The 16253-nt window shown below is 60.9% G+C and overlaps 1 protein-coding gene across 17 annotated transcripts in view; it reads left to right on the plus strand.

Annotated features, from left to right (window-relative positions):
• Positions 1-16253, plus strand: part of ATP2B3 (ATPase plasma membrane Ca2+ transporting 3) — a 71772-nt gene that overhangs the window by 20927 nt on the left and 34592 nt on the right. For 9 of the 17 annotated variants that reach the window (XM_070606323.1, XM_070606317.1, XM_070606314.1 and 6 more), the window contains 9 exons: positions 4350-4547; positions 4756-5013; positions 5398-5523; positions 6201-6326; positions 9532-9573; positions 11255-11419; positions 11731-11945; positions 12733-12975; positions 13374-13615. In XM_070606323.1, the coding sequence (XP_070462424.1) occupies positions 4350-4547; positions 4756-5013; positions 5398-5523; positions 6201-6326; positions 9532-9573; positions 11255-11419; positions 11731-11945; positions 12733-12975; positions 13374-13615 (1615 nt within the window). The remainder of the gene's footprint in view (positions 1-4349; positions 4548-4755; positions 5014-5397; positions 5524-6200; positions 6327-9531; positions 9574-11254; positions 11420-11730; positions 11946-12732; positions 12976-13373; positions 13616-16253) is intronic. The other 8 variants (XM_070606326.1, XM_070606328.1, XM_070606320.1 and 5 more) reach the window with 1 other exon arrangement.

The following is a 16253-nucleotide window of genomic DNA, read 5'->3' on the forward strand; positions in this document are numbered from 1 at the left end:
GCAGGAGCCTCTAGGGAGCCTGGGACATGTCCTCAAGGAGGTTCTAGGGGTGGAGGCCTCACTGCCATCTTGGGTCTCCGCCTCTGCCCTGTAGCCTTTTTCCCCTGCTCTGGAGGCAAACTTCTGCCCTGGCCTGCACCAGCCTTCCCTGGTCCCGCCTCCTGGGGCTGCTGGGATGCCGGGACCACCAGGAGCCAGGCTTGGCCCCAGATTCCAGGAGCCAGAGCATTTTCTGGCCCAGCCAGCCCCTCCCTGGCAGGGTTGCTAGGGCTGTCCCAGCCCAGTGCCAGGCCTGTTCCCGGCCAGCGCTGATTGATATCAGCTCCTGTCTCAGCCGTCACACCTAAATCCACTCAGGGCCCTGGCTGTTGCCCTAGTCTCCTGTTCCCTGGCCCCGTCTGTCTGCTGGTGGTGCATGGGCTGGAGCAGGCCGTGGAGACGGCCCACTCGGGAGGAGGTGGGCCTGAGGGCCGGGTGAGAGGGTGCCCACCCGGCCAGGTCAGGAACTTGGGGGCTGTCTGAATCTCTCTTACTTTGTGCTCTAAAGGGACTCAGCCTGGTATGGCATGTCACTGGGGCAGATGGCTTGGCTCGGGGCCAGAGGATCTCTCTCCTTCCCTCCTCCTTGCCCACCCCCCCTCCCGGGATTTGGGGTGGGGGTGGCTGGGATGGAGGGCCACTTAGCCACAAGGGCTCTGGCCTCTCCCAGATAAAAGGAAGCAGATGGGCTTCAGCTGGCAGCTCCTTCCCCTGCCTGTCAGGCCTTGTTAAATATTTAAAATGTCAAGGCCCCTGGGAACCTGCCCGATTCTGCCACAGCAGCTCCGGAGCTCACCCGGTCCCTGTGGAGGGCAGGCATGGAGAAGGGCAGGTGCCCAGGTGGGTGGCTCGGCCCCAACAGAGGGAGCCAGCCAGGCCTCGTCTGCATCCCGAAGAATGAGCACTGCGAGGACCATCCTCCCTCTCTGACCCGGGGAGCCCTCCAGGTCTGGATGCCAGGAGCGGGTGACTCTGGCCCCAGCAAGCATGGGGTCTTCGAGTGCCTGCTGACTCGGCCCTGGAGTTCTCACCCAGAGCCCCCGACTCCTGCTCAGACACAGTGGCCTGAGCTGGTGGGAGGGGCCAGCTTAGCTGCCCCCCAGGCCTCACACCAACCCCCTGGCAAGGTGGACAGACTTGAGGGTGCCAGCAGAGTGGTGCTTTGGGGAGGGCAGGGAGGCCGAGGAAGTGCATGGTGTATTGGGGGAGGGGACTTTGTGTTCTCCTGGCAGTAAGTACAACAATGGGCTTGGCCTTTCTACTGATCCAAGAGGATTCCAGAAGCCAGGGAAGCTGAGTCTTAGGCCAGGCTCAGTGGTAGGCCCGCTGGCGGGACCCTGGCCCTTCCCCTGTCTGGCATCCACCGGCGGTCATGGAAAGGAGGGGCAGATTAGCCAGAGCCACACAATGTGGTCCTAATCCAATTTCGATGGCATCTGGCCTCTGCTCTGGGCAGGCTGCCCATCTGTGTCCATGCCAACCGGCCGGCCCCTGCCCCCGCACCCCAGACCTGGGCTGCCTTCGGAGGCCTGCTGGGCCAATGTGTGCTCAGAACCAGAGGGGCTGCAGCTGCCTTCTGCTCCCCACTGAGGGCTTCAGCGGCAGCAGCTGTCAGGACCCCGAGTCCACAGGAAGGCCAAGGCCTCAGGCTGGTCTAGGGCGAGGGAAAGAGAAGCATTGCTGCAGCATCAAGGGCAAATCAAGGCCAAGGGACAGGCTGAGGGAGGGAGGGAGGGAGGGAGCGAGTTCCTGGGGAAGGGACCCTGAGGGCCCAGCTACCCTTGGGGACAAGCTGGGTGTATGGAGTGGGGCGGGCAGGTTGCCAGGGGGACTGGGCTCTTTAGAGGGTGAGGTGGGGCTTCGTCCCTCTCGGGGCTCCAGATCAGTGCCCTTTCCCAGGGCAGGGGTACTGGAGGCCCTAGGTGCCTGGAGCCCCAGGGTTTGAACGCCTCCCTAGCACTGACCCCACCTTCCATGGCTCCTGTAACTCAAGGGCACAGGCCCCAGTCAGGAGCAGGGCACACGCCCTCAGCTAGGCCCCCGGTCCCTAGGAGCTGAGGTCCTGTGCTTCTCCCAGACACCCAACTGGGAAGCTGCGTCTCCAGAAACTTGAGCTGCAACTGGGTCGGGCACAATGAGGCCAGGGGGAGAAGGGCAGGGACAGCTGCGGCTCTGCTGGATAGGGAGGACAGCGTGTGGTCATCGCCTAGCCCAGGGGACATGCCAAAGCTGTGCCGGCTGCGGGCTTTTGCTCATCCGTCCTTCCACCTGGGACAGCCCCCCCTCCCCAGGAGCCATCTTTCCCTGCCCCGCGCACACTCACTCTCCTGCCTCCCGGCCTCCTTCTGCACCACGCTTAGCGCTGTCTTGTTCTTGAGTCGTCTGGGCCTGGTCTTGTGTGCCTTCCCAAGCTGGCTGGGCACAGCCCATGGGCTGGGACCTGGAGCCCTTCTGGTTGCCCCTGCCCCCACAGGAGGCAGCAAGAGTCACAGCTACTCAGGGCTGGGAACTGTAAGCTGCTGTCCGTCCACTAGGTGTCAGTGTGGGGCTGGACACTGGGGGCAGAGACGCGGGAAAAGCTGGGGTACGCAGCAGCATCAGGGGGAGGAGCGGGGGAGCATTGTAGATGGGCCTGGAAGGAACCAGAACCCTGAGGGCTGAGGGCAGGGCTAGGGGATTTTGTCATCCCATCTGCCTGCCTCTGGGGAGGGTGGCCAAGTGGGTATCCAGCCTTGGGAGGCAGTGGCCTGGATGCCAGTCCCATATGGAAGCTTCTGGTACCTCCAGGCATGGTGGGCCTGAGGAGATTCATGCTCTAGAGGCATAGACCCAGAAAGCCTGGGTAGGAAGTGGGTTGTCCCAAGAAGGAGAAGTAAAAGCCCAGCTTTCAAATGTGGTAGCCAGCCCCTTTGTGGGTGTTGATTCTTGAGCCCCCGTGTCGACCAGGCCCACCCTCCCTCCCCGCTCACACACAGCAGCTTGTCTGGGAAATGGAGGGGGCCTCCCATTGGTCAGGCCCCTCTCAGCCCCGCAGCCCTACATCACAGTGCCTGAGCTGCTCAGGCCACAGGGGGTCCCCCACTGGGACTGGCTTCTCCACCCTTTACCCTCCTTGTCCTCTGCCTGGCAGCCTGAGGACACCGTGGCAACAGCATGAACCACTGACAATTCCATAGCCTTATAGACATTCAGCAGCTGCCAGATGTGCAGCCCCACAGGACGGGAGGAGGCAGTGGGGGCCTGTGGACAGGGTGAGGACCCACGTTCCGTTCCTGCCCTTTGCCATGACCCCCAGCTCAGGGCTCTGGGTTGGCGCTGCAGCAGAGGCCAGGGAAGGGGTTAGGAAGGAGGCTTCTCTCTCTGAAGGACAAGCTGTGAGAATTCAGGGTGGGGGTAGTCCCTGTGCGTCTCTGGGATGCCATGGGTGCCAGGCCCATTCTCAGCAGGGTGAGCAAGACTGACAAGGTCTCTGGGCTGCTTGGGCCAACCCTCTGCCAGGGCCTGTCGGACAGTAAAGGCTCTGTGTCCTGCACACACGGTTTGACTTTGCCTGCCTCTTGGTGGCTCAGCATCTGTGAGGCTCCCACCATCCTGACCTGCGGTCCGATGGATGGGGCAGCAGAGGGGTCCTGAGCTGCAGTCAAGAGCCCCAACTCAAGCACAGGGCCCTTTCCCTCCTGGCCTCAATTTCCTCCTCTGGACCCTGGTGGGATCGGACAAGCACCTCCTGCTCCCTCATGGCCCATGTTGGGATCAGCTACCCGGGGCACAGCCGAGAGTGGGATGCCTCCCCCTGGCCTGCATCCCAGTCTCATGCCAGGCCCTGCACACCCTGAGAAAGCCTTCACTGGTCTCTTTTGCTTCTGTCTCTGGGTGACACTTGGCCATCCCTGGCCCAGCTGGGTTCCCTCTGGCCTCCCCCCACGTTGGGTATTAGCACTTTCCTTTACATCCCCCCTTCAGAGGGACCCGCTGTAGTCCCTAGACCTCCCCAAGCGTATCAGGAGGATGGTCCAGCCCTTCCTCGTGGTAGGGGCTCCACGCCGGTGCGTGGCCGCATGCCCACGCTGTCTAGGTGGCTAGAGGGGTCACACATGCACTCCTACATACATGTCCCCAGGGTTTTCAGAAAGGCTCTGGGCGCCAGGCCCGTGCAGTCCCCACCTTCTAGGAGCTTTCAGTCTAGAGGGAGACACAGGCATGCAGGGTGAGAAGGGGAGGATGGAGCAGGGTCGCGCAGGGCGGGAGCGGGGCCAGCCTTTCCCATTCTCTCCTCCTGTGCGTCTGCTCTCCGTCCCCACACCACGCAGGTCTGGCCGACAATGCCAGTGACTTGGAGAAGCGCAGGCAGATCTACGGGCAGAACTTCATCCCTCCCAAGCAGCCCAAGACCTTCCTGCAGCTGGTGTGGGAGGCCCTGCAGGACGTGACCCTCATCATCCTAGAGGTGGCTGCCATCGTCTCCCTGGGCCTCTCGTTCTATGCGCCACCCGGAGAGGAGAGTGAGGGTGAGGGGCAGGGCCCCGAGGGCTGGTGAGGGAGGACCTGGCAGGAAGAGGCAGGATGAGGGCAGCAGCACAGTTGGGCTGGCAGGAGGGGAGGGGTGGAACCTGAGACAAGGGAGGGTCACAGGATGTCCCAACCCCGGTGGCAGGAAGGAGCCGGTGGGAGTGACTCCTCTGCCACCTCTGTCCTTCCCTTCTGTCGTCGGTGCAGCGTGCGGGAATGTGTCAGCCGGGGCAGAAGATGAAGGCGAGGCTGAGGCCGGTTGGATCGAGGGGGCCGCCATCCTGCTGTCTGTAGTCTGCGTGGTGCTGGTCACAGCTTTCAATGACTGGAGCAAGGAGAAGCAGTTCCGGGGCCTGCAGAGCCGCATCGAGCAGGAGCAGAAGTTCACAGTCATCCGCAATGGGCAGCTCCTCCAGGTCCCTGTGGCCGCACTGGTGGTGGGCGACATCGCCCAGGTCAAGTATGGTGAGTGTGCCCATCGTGACCCACCCTGCGAAGGAAGCTCAGCTCCCGTCTCGGGGGGAGAGTGGGCCTTCTCGCCAGGAGCACGTGTGTCCTCATCTGCGGGAGGCTGGAGGTGGGGAGCATGGGCAGGAGGCAGAGCCCCAGGAAGTAGGCTGTCCCCACAGTCTGTTGAAGGCTTCCCCAGCACTGCAAGATGCTTCTGTTGTCCCCATTCCCTGGGAGCTGGATAACAGGGCTAGGGTGGGTGGATCCCCCCGGAAAGGAGGAGACTGAAGGAAGAGGGCCCCACATCCAGTGGGACCTGCCTTGGGGGAGGTGGGAGGCGTCAGAAAGAAAGGCTGCCGGGGCCCATTGCCTCTGGTTCTGGCCACCTGCTGGTCTTAGGAGACCTGCTGCCTGCCGACGGCGTGCTCATCCAGGGCAACGACCTCAAGATCGATGAGAGCTCCCTGACTGGCGAGTCGGACCACGTGCGCAAGTCAGCCGACAAAGACCCCATGCTGCTCTCAGGTGAGCCTTCAAAGGCCCTGGCCGGCGGAGCCCATGGGGATGCCAGGATGCGGCCAGCCGGCCAGCACCCTCTGAACCAGCCCAGCACAAAGGAGCCTTGGAAGCCATTTGACCTGGCAACCCCCTCAATGAAGGCCCTCCTGAGTAGCGCTTCTGGTTAGAGAGTCTGCAGACTTTGCCCTCCACAAGGCCAGAGTGGCCAGTGGGAGGCATGACAGGGGCAGCTCCAGCTGCCGGGGAAGGAAATGGGTCCTCTCAGCCTGGGAGGGCCACCTCAAGGTGGGGACTGGCTCTGGGTCTGTTTCTCCCTAATCCAGACCCTGAAAAAGAGCCAGTGGGGGCAGTGTTCCCTTTCTAGAAGGTTCTGCTTTAGCCCAATGTTTATCCCAGTGGCAAATGCAGTGTGGAACAATACAGAGGGGCTGGAGGCCCTTCCGGACCCTGTGAACAGCTCACCCCCTGCCTCTGGGCAAGTACCTGCTCCTGTGCAGGCCTCCGGGTCCCCTCCAAGCTGGAGATGAGGCTTCAGCCTAGGCTTAGGGTCAACACAGCCTCCAGGGACCTCCAGACACTGAGCGCCTGCTTCTGGGATTCCTGGGGCAGGCTGCAGGTGCCGAGCCTGCCTCCCACCTGGCGGTGAGAATCTCTGTCTCGGTCTCTCTGTGTTGCTATGCCAGGTACTCACGTCATGGAAGGTTCCGGAAGAATGGTGGTGACGGCCGTCGGTGTGAACTCCCAGACAGGCATCATCTTCACCTTGCTCGGAGCAGGCGGAGAGGAGGAGGAGAAGAAGGATAAGAAGGGTAAGGTGACGCTGACCTCCAGTCCCAGCGCCGATGGGGGCTGGCCCTCCTTCCATGCAGCTCCAGCTCCAGCTCCGGGGGTGGGAGGCCATACCCTCTCTTCTGATTCCTTTTGCGGACCCCTCTTCTGGGGTCTTTGCCCCAGAGCCAGCAGGTTGGGGCCCCCCAGTTCTGTGTACAGGCAGCGCCCCTCGGATGGCTATTCCCTGAAGGCTTTGGGTCGTGTGTGCCGGGGGCCTCATGCCCACCCTTGGGGGTGTTCAACCCCCATGGTGGTGCTGAGGGTCCCAGGCCAACATGGCACCCAGGGGCCAGAGGATGCTGGGATGGGGCGGGGGCCCTCACCCAAGGGAAAGCAATGTCGAGGGACAGATGTCTTCTGAGAGCCCAGCCCTATAGCCAGCCTGACGCACAGCCCCCCTGCTGCCTCCTCTTGCCACTGCTGTGAGCCCCAGGCATGGCCAGGGTCCCCTCCAGTCCTCAGAACAGGGCTTACAAGACTGTGGAGCTGCTCTCAGCGCCCCCGCACGCTGTCTCAGGGCCTAGGGTCAGGAGCCTGCTCCCGTCTGTGACTCAGGCCTGCACCTGCTCACCACTCACCTTGTTCTGACCTGGGTCTCCCTTCAGGCCACTTCTGCAGTCAAACCAGGTGGGGAGCAGAGTTTTCTAGATGTGCGCCTCACCTCTGAGAGAATCCACCTGGGCCCACTAGAAAGAAGTACAAAGAAACCGCACACGTGTGGGGAGAACGTGGGCCGGAAGCCTGCACCCGGGGCCTCCGGGGGCAATGAGATGCTGGGGCTGGTGAGCTGGGCAGGGGACAGAGGGTTGGCAGTCACTGGCCCCACCTCAGTCAGTCAAGGCCACTGGGCCCAGCGAGCAGGCATGATCAGTCTGCCCAGTCCCAGCAACATGGGCACAGGTCAGCATTAAGGAAAGATATGCTAGTGTCCCCGGCCCTGGGCCACCCTGCTCCTAGAGGCAGTGAGGGAAGAAATAGATGAGCCACTATTGCCTAGAAGCTTCTTTGGGCCCTGTATCCTGGCAGCCTGGGCCCGGCCTCTCTGCACGGACACCTCCCTGCTCCTGGATGGCCAGGCCCACCCCTCACAGCCACGTTTGCCACACCCAGCCCTGCCTCCCTGCAGAGCTCAGCTCAGGTCTCTCCACAGTGAGTGCCCTGGGGTCCACAGGCTGGTAAGCAGGTTAGTGGGCGGGCCCTGGGCCTCGTGGGCTGGGCTAGAGTCCCCATGCCTCTCTCCAGGGAGGCCCAGCTGACTTTGCCTAGCGGCCTTCCATCGACACCCTGCTGGCTGGTTGGCAAGGTGCCCCTTCCACACTCCTTCCCAGGCTCCTCCCCTCCTGCTTGGTCCCTTAAATGTTGGCTTCCTTCAGGACTTGGTCCTAGGCTCCTCCTCTTAGACCTCGATGAAACTCCTCCAGCCCCCACAGGTCCCTCCCTCACCCCAGCTCCTCTCCCCAACAGCACCCCCGGGCTGTGCTACTTAGGAGTCAGAGGGGCATCTCCACCAGCCAGCTTCCTGGAGGAGGGGAACCCTGAGGGGGCTCTGGAGGGGGAGCGGAGCTGGCCAGCCTCCAGGGAGGGGACAGCAGCACCCTCAACCCCTTGCCAAGGTCTCAGCCCAAGGCCTGGGCCTCTGTGGAGACAGGAGGGTGGCCACACCTGGTGCCTCCCCCTGGCCCTCACCCTTGCTTCCTCCTGACCTCGTCTGGGGGTCCAACACTCCCTGTCCACCCGCTGCCCCCCAACCTGTTTCTTGCCTTTTGGCCTTGACTCCTAATCACCTTTCTCCTTGAGGCATCCTCGCTCCCCTCCTCCTCCCTCCCTTGGCTCCTGTCTCTCCCCCTCCCATAATGCTCATCCCAAACCTCTCTCCCTCCTCCAGAGGCCTCCCCGGCCCTGTCTGCAGCCTGGGTCCTCTGGGTCCATCCTTCCTCTGGGCCCCCAGGGCCCCAGGGCTTCCGGCAACAGCCCCTCATTGCACTGTATCGTCACTCTGTGTCTCTGGGTGTCTCCCCTCGCCCCAGAAGTCTCCTTCACCTTTGAATAACCCCCCGTACCCCTACAGCGGCCCTGGGCAGAGAGGGCCTGACTCACACTGCACCTCGCCCTGCAGAGGGCCTCTCCCTCCCCCCAGGACCCCCAGACCAGACCCCACTACCTGGTAGTCACCTGGCACCCTGTTTGTGTTCCTGGATCCCTAGTGACATGAGCTATTGGGTGGTGGCTGACAGGCCAGTCCACAAACCCCTCCTGCCCCCTGTCAGTCATCTCTGGATTTGAGGCCAGCACAAGTGTGGCCCCCGAGAAAGCCCCTCAAACTGACGTCCCACCCATGATGCTCTGGGGAAGGTGAGGCAGGAGGGGCTAGGGTGCAGAGCCTGAGCCTGAGCACAGTGCCGGGCTCACTGCTGTGGTCCCCTTGCTTGTCAGGTCTCCTGGGCCCTCCCCAAGTGGCAGTCCTTCCTTACCTTGGAAACCAGAAGCGCCACCAGCGCTGTTTACCTTGGCCTTGGGAAGCCAGTCACTGCTGCAGTCCCTGACACTCAGCTATGGTCCTTGTGGTTGTAGAGCACTTTCATGAATGAGTCCCCGTACGGGTCCACCTGGTGCCCCACCTGTCCCTACCCCTGCCCGTCCCCGCAGTGCTGCGAGGTGCCCAGCACTCAGCCTGGTGCCCCAAGCCCGGCAGATTCCTCTAAATCACACACAGAGCTAACTGCTGGCCACACTGCAGAGGAGGCTAATCTCTAGGCCACCAGAGGTTAGGAACCATCTAGGTATACCTCCCTGCTGGTTCTGGGGGCAACGCATGTTTCCACTAGAGGCCCTTCTCAAGGCGGCACAGCTGGGACCGGACACCTGGCAGCAATAACTCCCTGTGTTGGCAGCCCTGGTGGAAAGCCCCACTGCCAGCTGCATGTGACCCAGGGTCCATCCAGAGCTGGCTCTGGGGCTTCAGTGGAGGACTGGGTCAAGGCGCCCACATGTCGGGAGGTGGTGAGAGGGCGTTGTGTGAGCCTGGGGAGTACAGGGCCCTCCTCTTCCCACCTCCCCGTCCCCTGTGCTCGCTGGCTGCACTGTCTATACCCCACTGTCCTGTGCGTGTGTGTGTGTGTGTGTGTGCCAGGGCCACGTGGATGTTCTCAAGTCTCCGTGTCTGTCGTTCCTCTTCCATTGTAGGCAAGCAGCAGGATGGGGCGATGGAGAGTAGCCAGACCAAAGGTAATGCGAGCCCTGCACTCAGGGTGGGGTAGGGAGGGCATGGCACGGGGGGGGGGTGGGTGCCCACCTCATTGCAGGAGCAGCACCTAGAGACCAGGTGAGTGGGACGGGGCGGCCCATCTGCAGACCCCGCCGGGTGTGCACAAAGATCACCTGTGAGCAAGCATCCTGGAGAGGAAACTGAGAGGGTGACTCGCCCAAGACCTATCAGGCCCGTGGGTTTCCCAGTTCAGCTGCCTTTCTGCTGGGCCTTAGAGGCAAGGTGGCTGGGTGGCCGTCCGAGGGGCCGCCGCCTGTTCCGCTCTCGGCCTGGATGCCTGGTGGTGCCGACGCTCTGTGGCCGGGCTGAAGGCTTGTCAGCAGGCAGTCATAGGATCTGAGGATTGAAAGGTGGATAAAGCCTGGTCCTGGCCCTCAGGAAGGTCACGGTCCAGAGATGCGGCCCAGGGGCAAAACTCAAGTGCAGCATGGAACTCAGAGACCCAGGACGAGATGGGATCAGACAAGCAAACCAGAGCTCAAGGATAGCTGGAATGGGGAGGGCATTTGGGGCACGGGACAGCCCAGTGACTAGGGCCCCAGGCTGGGGCAGGGAGTGGCAGTTGGTGGGGCATGAGGCTAGAGTGGCCCAGCTGGGTGGGGCCATAAGTGTCGCTGAGGCCAAGGCCTCTGGCCTGAGGCCCCTGGAAAGAAGAAGCCATTGGTGAGTGGCCTCAGACAGTCGAGGGGACAAGGGATGGGTGGGAAGACTGGAAGGAAGAGGAAACAGCTAATGCAGCGAGGTGGCGGGAGCCGTGCAGAGGTGGTGTCAGGAGAACCAAGAGCCCCATTGGGTGGGGACAAGAGCAGTGAGGGAAAAGGACGAGTGGCGGGGGCGAGTGCCCCCTCCAGGTGGGAGAAGAACAGGCTTACGTGGGGCAGTACAATTGAAGACATTGCAGGCCAGAATGTATAAAGTGACAGAGGTTGTAAAGGCAGGGTGGGGGACCCCCCACCCTCCTGTCAGGGGCAGCGTGAGGAGCCGGGGGGGCCACCTGTTCCAGAGAGGAGGCAGGAAGGCTCCACAAGGAGAGAGGCCTGAGGTTTGCCCAGAGCAGCCCCTTCCAGCTGCAGCAGGAGGTGGCCAGGGCGCGGGCTCAGGTGAGCTAGGCCCCGATGGACAAGGGGCCCAACCAAGGGGTCGGTGGGAGAAGAGACAGCCTGAGTAGGGAGCAGGGGAGGAGAGTGCAGGGCCTCCTGGGCCTCCCTGAGGGGAGTGGAGAGGTGTCTTGGACACCAGTGGGCCAATGAGTCAGCTCAGGGTTCTGGAACATTCCTTGGGCCTCAGGCCTCTGCTCTCAGGTATTGAGATTTGGGGTTGGCCCCCCTGTCTGTGTGTCCAAGTTACTCGTGCTTGTGTCTGTCCTTCCTTCCCCTGCAAGGCCCCAAGAGAACCTTCTCTGTCCTGCCCAGGACAGCACTGGAGCGGCCCACCCACCTGCCTCAGGAGGGACTGGGCTGACAAGGAGAGAGGAGGGAGAGGAGCTAGCCTCCATGCCGTGTGACACTTGGAAATCAGAGAAACCCCCTGAACCCCGTGTCCTCTCGTATGGTGTGGCATGTCTTTCCCTCTGAAGGCCCCTTGTAGCTGTGACCCCAGCCACTGGGCCCTAACCTTGGCCATGGGGTTCCTCTTATGCAGCTAAGAAGCAGGATGGGGCGGTTGCCATGGAAATGCAGCCTCTGAAGAGCGCGGAGGGCGGGGAGATGGAAGAGCGGGAGAAGAAGAAAGCCACCGTGCCCAAGAAGGAGAAATCCGTCCTTCAGGGCAAGCTCACCAAACTGGCTGTGCAGATCGGGAAAGCAGGTGGGGGCCCCCGATGGGCACGGAGGGTACGGGCTCCTGGACGTAAGACCGAGCCTTGGAGAGCAAGTGGGAAAGGGATGTGCCAGGCGGCAAGGGGACAGCCCAGGGGCCGATGGTGGCCATCAGAGTCCAGCCCCTCTCCAGTGAGCATGGATTCCCAGCCCTCCGGGAGGCCTCACCCAACGCAGGCTCGAGCTGGTGCCAGCTGCAGCATCCCTTATCTCCTCTTCCCTCCTGCTCTCTCCTTCCCTCGCCCCTGCCGACCCCACTTCCTGCCCCCACCCCCTATGGCCTCTGTTGTGGCTGGGCAGGGCTGGTGATGTCTGCCATCACCGTCATCATCCTGGTCCTCTACTTTGTGATTGAGACCTTCGTCGTCGACGGCCGGGTGTGGCTGGCGGAGTGCACGCCAGTCTATGTGCAGTACTTCGTGAAGTTCTTCATCATCGGTGTCACTGTGCTGGTCGTGGCTGTCCCGGAGGGCCTCCCTCTTGCTGTCACCATCTCCTTAGCTTACTCTGTCAAGGTAATAATAATAAACACAATAGGAATAAGAATCCCTTGATACCAGGATACAGACCCAGAAACTGGGGTGCGAAGCCGTTAAGCAACTTGGACGCAGTGGGGACTAGAGAAAGTTTGGGATCACTCAGGGGAAGAGCAGGGAGCCTGAGCAGGGACCAAGAGCTGAACGCAGACATCCTTCGCTGCCCGGCTTTCTGGCCACGATGAGAGGAGCCAGAAACCAGGCAGGCGGTGGGAGAGACCTGGCATCTGCAGGATGAAAGCGGGGGACACGGAGGGCCCAGGGAGCTAAGGGTGCTGGTGCCACTTGCAGAGATAGGGGCGGAGAGGAAGGATGATCAGAGGAGGACGGAGGACCTTGGAGACAGTATTCAGGGCATGGCTGTTGGGGGGGAGTGGGGGCGCTGCAGGGCCATGAGAGGGGCTGTGGGTGGGGGGTTGTCCTAGGCAGCATGGAGACCCAGGGTGAGCTCTGGGGAGAGTGGCCGCCCAGAGTCAACCAATCGGTGTGTCTGATAAGAGTCCTTACATCTTACAGGCCCACTACCCAGGCCTCACCACCGCTCTGTAGCCACTCTGAGCTGAGTCTTTGGGCACTGCTGGCAGCCCAGCGGTGACGGTGTGTGCCTGCCAACTGAGGCCCCTGGGCTGTTAGTGCCACATGGAAAGCTGGTCGGGCAAAGCAGAGTCATACATGATGTTGTGTTGACAACCTCTTGCTCCCCCACCCCCTGGGCCAACCTCCCAAGGACAACTGGCTACCCAAGCCCCTGCCTTGCCCTTTACAGAAAATGATGAGGGACAACAACCTGGTCCGCCACCTGGACGCCTGCGAGACCATGGGCAATGCCACGGCCATCTGCTCGGACAAGACGGGCACACTCACCACCAACCGTATGACCGTGGTCCAGTCCTACCTCGGGGACACTCACTACAAGGAGATTCCAGCCCCCAGCGCCCTGACACCCAAGATCCTCGACCTCCTGGTCCACGCCATCTCCATCAACAGTGCCTACACCACCAAAATACTAGTGAGCTGAGAGTGGGTGGCAGGCTGGACCCAGCGAGGGTGGGCGAGGGCAGGGCCTGATGAGGGGTGCAATGGGAGCTGTCGCCAGGGGCTGGCTAGCTCTCGGAAAACCGTTTAACCAGAGCTATGATGGTCTCTGGGGTGCTGAACACCCTCTTCCTCATCTCTGGACCCAGTAGTCCCACCCTGGCTGCTGGGCAGGGCCCGCGGGTTCTGGAAGCCCCTTCCAAGCCCAGTGAATGGTGGGAAACCTGCCCACCTAGTCCACAGTGGAGGCCCTCCTTGGCTCCCTGCCACCATGCCCTAAAGATGTCGTGGCTGCAGCCAGGCTGGGTCCCTGGGAGCAGCAAGGTGGGAGGACTTGGCCCTCACACCGTGCTGATTCTCCTCACCTCACAGCCTCCAGAGAAGGAAGGGGCTCTCCCACGCCAAGTGGGCAACAAGACGGAGTGTGCCCTGCTGGGCTTCGTCCTGGACCTGAAGCGGGACTTCCAGCCTGTGCGAGAGCAGATTCCGGAAGATAAGCTTTACAAAGTGTACACCTTCAACTCAGTCCGCAAGTCCATGAGCACAGTCATCCGCACGCCCGACGGCGGCTTCCGCCTCTTCAGCAAGGGCGCCTCGGAGATCCTGCTGAAAAAGTGAGTGGCTGCCCGTGGCGGAGGCAGCTAAGGAGCGTGGGGTCTCTGGTTTTATTATTGTGGTAAAACAGACATAGCGTCAAATTGGCCATTTTCGTCACCTTAAAGTGCGCAGTTCAGTGTCGTTAAGTGCATTCACAGTGTTGTGCCACCGCCACTGTCTAGTTCCAGAACGTTTCATCACCCCCGGAGGAAGCCCCATACCCATTAAGCAGTCTCTCCCCCAGATCCCCACCCCCCAGCCCCTGGCAGCCCCTCATCTCTTTTCTGTCTCCACGGATTTGCGTCTTCTGGACCTTTCATAGGAATGGAATCATGTGATCTACGGCCTTTTGTGTCTGGCTCCTTTCTCTCAGCATAATGTTTCCAAGGTCCATCCACAGTGTAGCATGTGGCAGAACTTCACCCCTTTTTATGGCGGAATAACCTTCCATCGGATGGATACACCACACTTCGTTTATCCAGTCACATGCTGATGGACAGCTGGGCTGTTTCCACCTTTGGGCTATTATGAAGAATGCTGCTGTGAATATGAGCGTACAGGTTTTTGTTTGAACACTGCTTTCACTTCTCTTGGGTCTAGTCCTTGGAGTGGAACTGCTGGGTCAAAGGGGAACTCTGCGTCTGACTCTGGGGGGAGGCGCCGGCCTGCTTTCTGTGGGGCTGCACCATTTGCTGTTCCCACCAGTGCAGGAGGGGTCTGGCTTCTCCTCATCCTCACCAACGTGTTATTTTCTGGTTTTTTTCTTCTTCTTATTATGATTCCAGCCATCCTAGTGGATGTGAGGTAGGATCTTGTGCTGGTTTTGATGTCATTTCCTGATGGCCGGTGGGGTTGGCACCTTTCCTGTGCTCCTTGGCCCTTTGTGTGTCTTCTTTGGAGAGGCGTCTAGTCCAGCCCTTTGATCCGAGGCAGCTGTTTGCTGTCGGCCACGAGAGCTCTCTGTACGTTCTAGAGACTAGATCCTCGACACAGATCTGACTGCAGATTCCCTCCCATTCCATGGGCTGTCTTTTCAGTCTCTTGATTCGTCCTTGGATGCACAAATGTTTTTTTCTCTTCTTGTTTGTGCGGGGTTTCTTTTAGAGGTGATGAAAATGTTCTGAAGCTGGCTGTGGGGATGGTCGCACAACTCTGGATATACTAAAAGCCACTGGATTGGACATTTTAAATGAGTGAATTGTGTGGTGTGTGAATTATGTTTCAATAAAGCTGTTAGAAAAGCTGAGCGGGGAGCACGCAGCCCCGCCTCCAAGTACCCTGCCCCAAGTCCTCTCAGTGCCCTGCCCCCAGCCTCAGCCTCTCTCTTCCTCAGTATCTAGCAGCCCTCCCCTGCCCACCTGGCGCCTCACTTCCTCCAGAGCCACCTTCTGAGACATGACCTGATTGTGCCTCTGAGCTCATAGCTGGCCTTCCAGGGCCTTCAGGACAGAGTCCTCAGCAGGCCATCCGAGGCTCCCTGCCTCCCAGGACGGCTGAGTGCGCCCCCACCTGGCTGTGTCCTGGCCTCTACTGACTGCTGCGCCACCCAGAATGCTCCCCTCTCAAACTCTGTCCAGGCACAGCCTCCCCAGCCTGGTGCAAAGGCCACCTGCTCCCTGAAGCCGTCCCACTGGCTCCCGGCAGATGTGGCGGCTGGACTTGGAGGCCCCCACCTCTTTCTATGCCTCTCCTCTGGTGGGTACCATGGCTAAGAGCCCAGTTTCTGTAGTTGGGCACTGGGCTCCAGCCCCAGCTCTGCAATTTTTTATTTCTGGTGAGGAAGACTGGCCCAAAGCTAACATCTGTTGCCAATCCTCCTGTTTTTCGCTTGTCTCTGAGCTAACATCTCTGCCCATCTTCCTCTGTTTTGTATGAGGGATGCTGCCTCAGCATGGCTTGATGAGCGGTATGTAGGTCCACACCCAGGATCCGAAGCCACAAACCCTGGGCTGCCAAAGTGGAGTGCCCAAACTTAACCACTACGCCACCGGGCTGGCCCCTGCTCTTTGCTGACTGTGTGAACGTGACCCCCTTACTCCCCACCCCAGGCCTCAGTCTCCCACTGTAGCATGGCAATGGCAGGAATACTTACCTCCTGAGAGTGTTGTGAGAATTGCATGGGTGAATCCCCAGAAAGGCCGGGGTCCGTGCCGGCTTTTGCTTCATCCTCACTGCCCACCCTGAGCTCTGCAGCCGGCTCCTTCTCTCCTTCCTCACCAGTCTGTTTGGAGACCCTCCCCACCCTTCCACCTCGCCTGCCTCTAGGGCCCTTGGTTCCTTTGCTCTTTCCTCTTCCACACCTGAATCCTGCAGCCTGCCCCACCCTGGCCCTTCTGAGAAGCTTCCAGGGTCATCAGAGCCCATGCCACAGTTTCTGCCTTGTCGTGGCCCCACTCTGTGGCACTCAGTTTATGTTGATGTTCCACACTCTTGCCCTGAAGCCCAGTGTCACAAGTGTGATGTGCCCCAGCGCCCATCGAACACCGGTGGAGCTGTGATGGAGCTGTGCTCCGGCCTCCTGCTTGGCTCTCTTAGACCAGTCTATGAGCCTCCAGCTCCTAGGCCTGCCGGAACCAAGTACCATAAACCTGATGGCTTAAAACAACAGAAATCTAGTTTCTCCCAGTTCTGGAGGCCAGAAGTCTGAGATCCAGG

Source organism: Equus przewalskii, chromosome X (genome assembly GCF_037783145.1).
Source record: "Equus przewalskii isolate Varuska chromosome X, EquPr2, whole genome shotgun sequence".
In the NCBI taxonomy this organism is placed as follows: domain Eukaryota; kingdom Metazoa; phylum Chordata; class Mammalia; order Perissodactyla; family Equidae; genus Equus; species Equus przewalskii.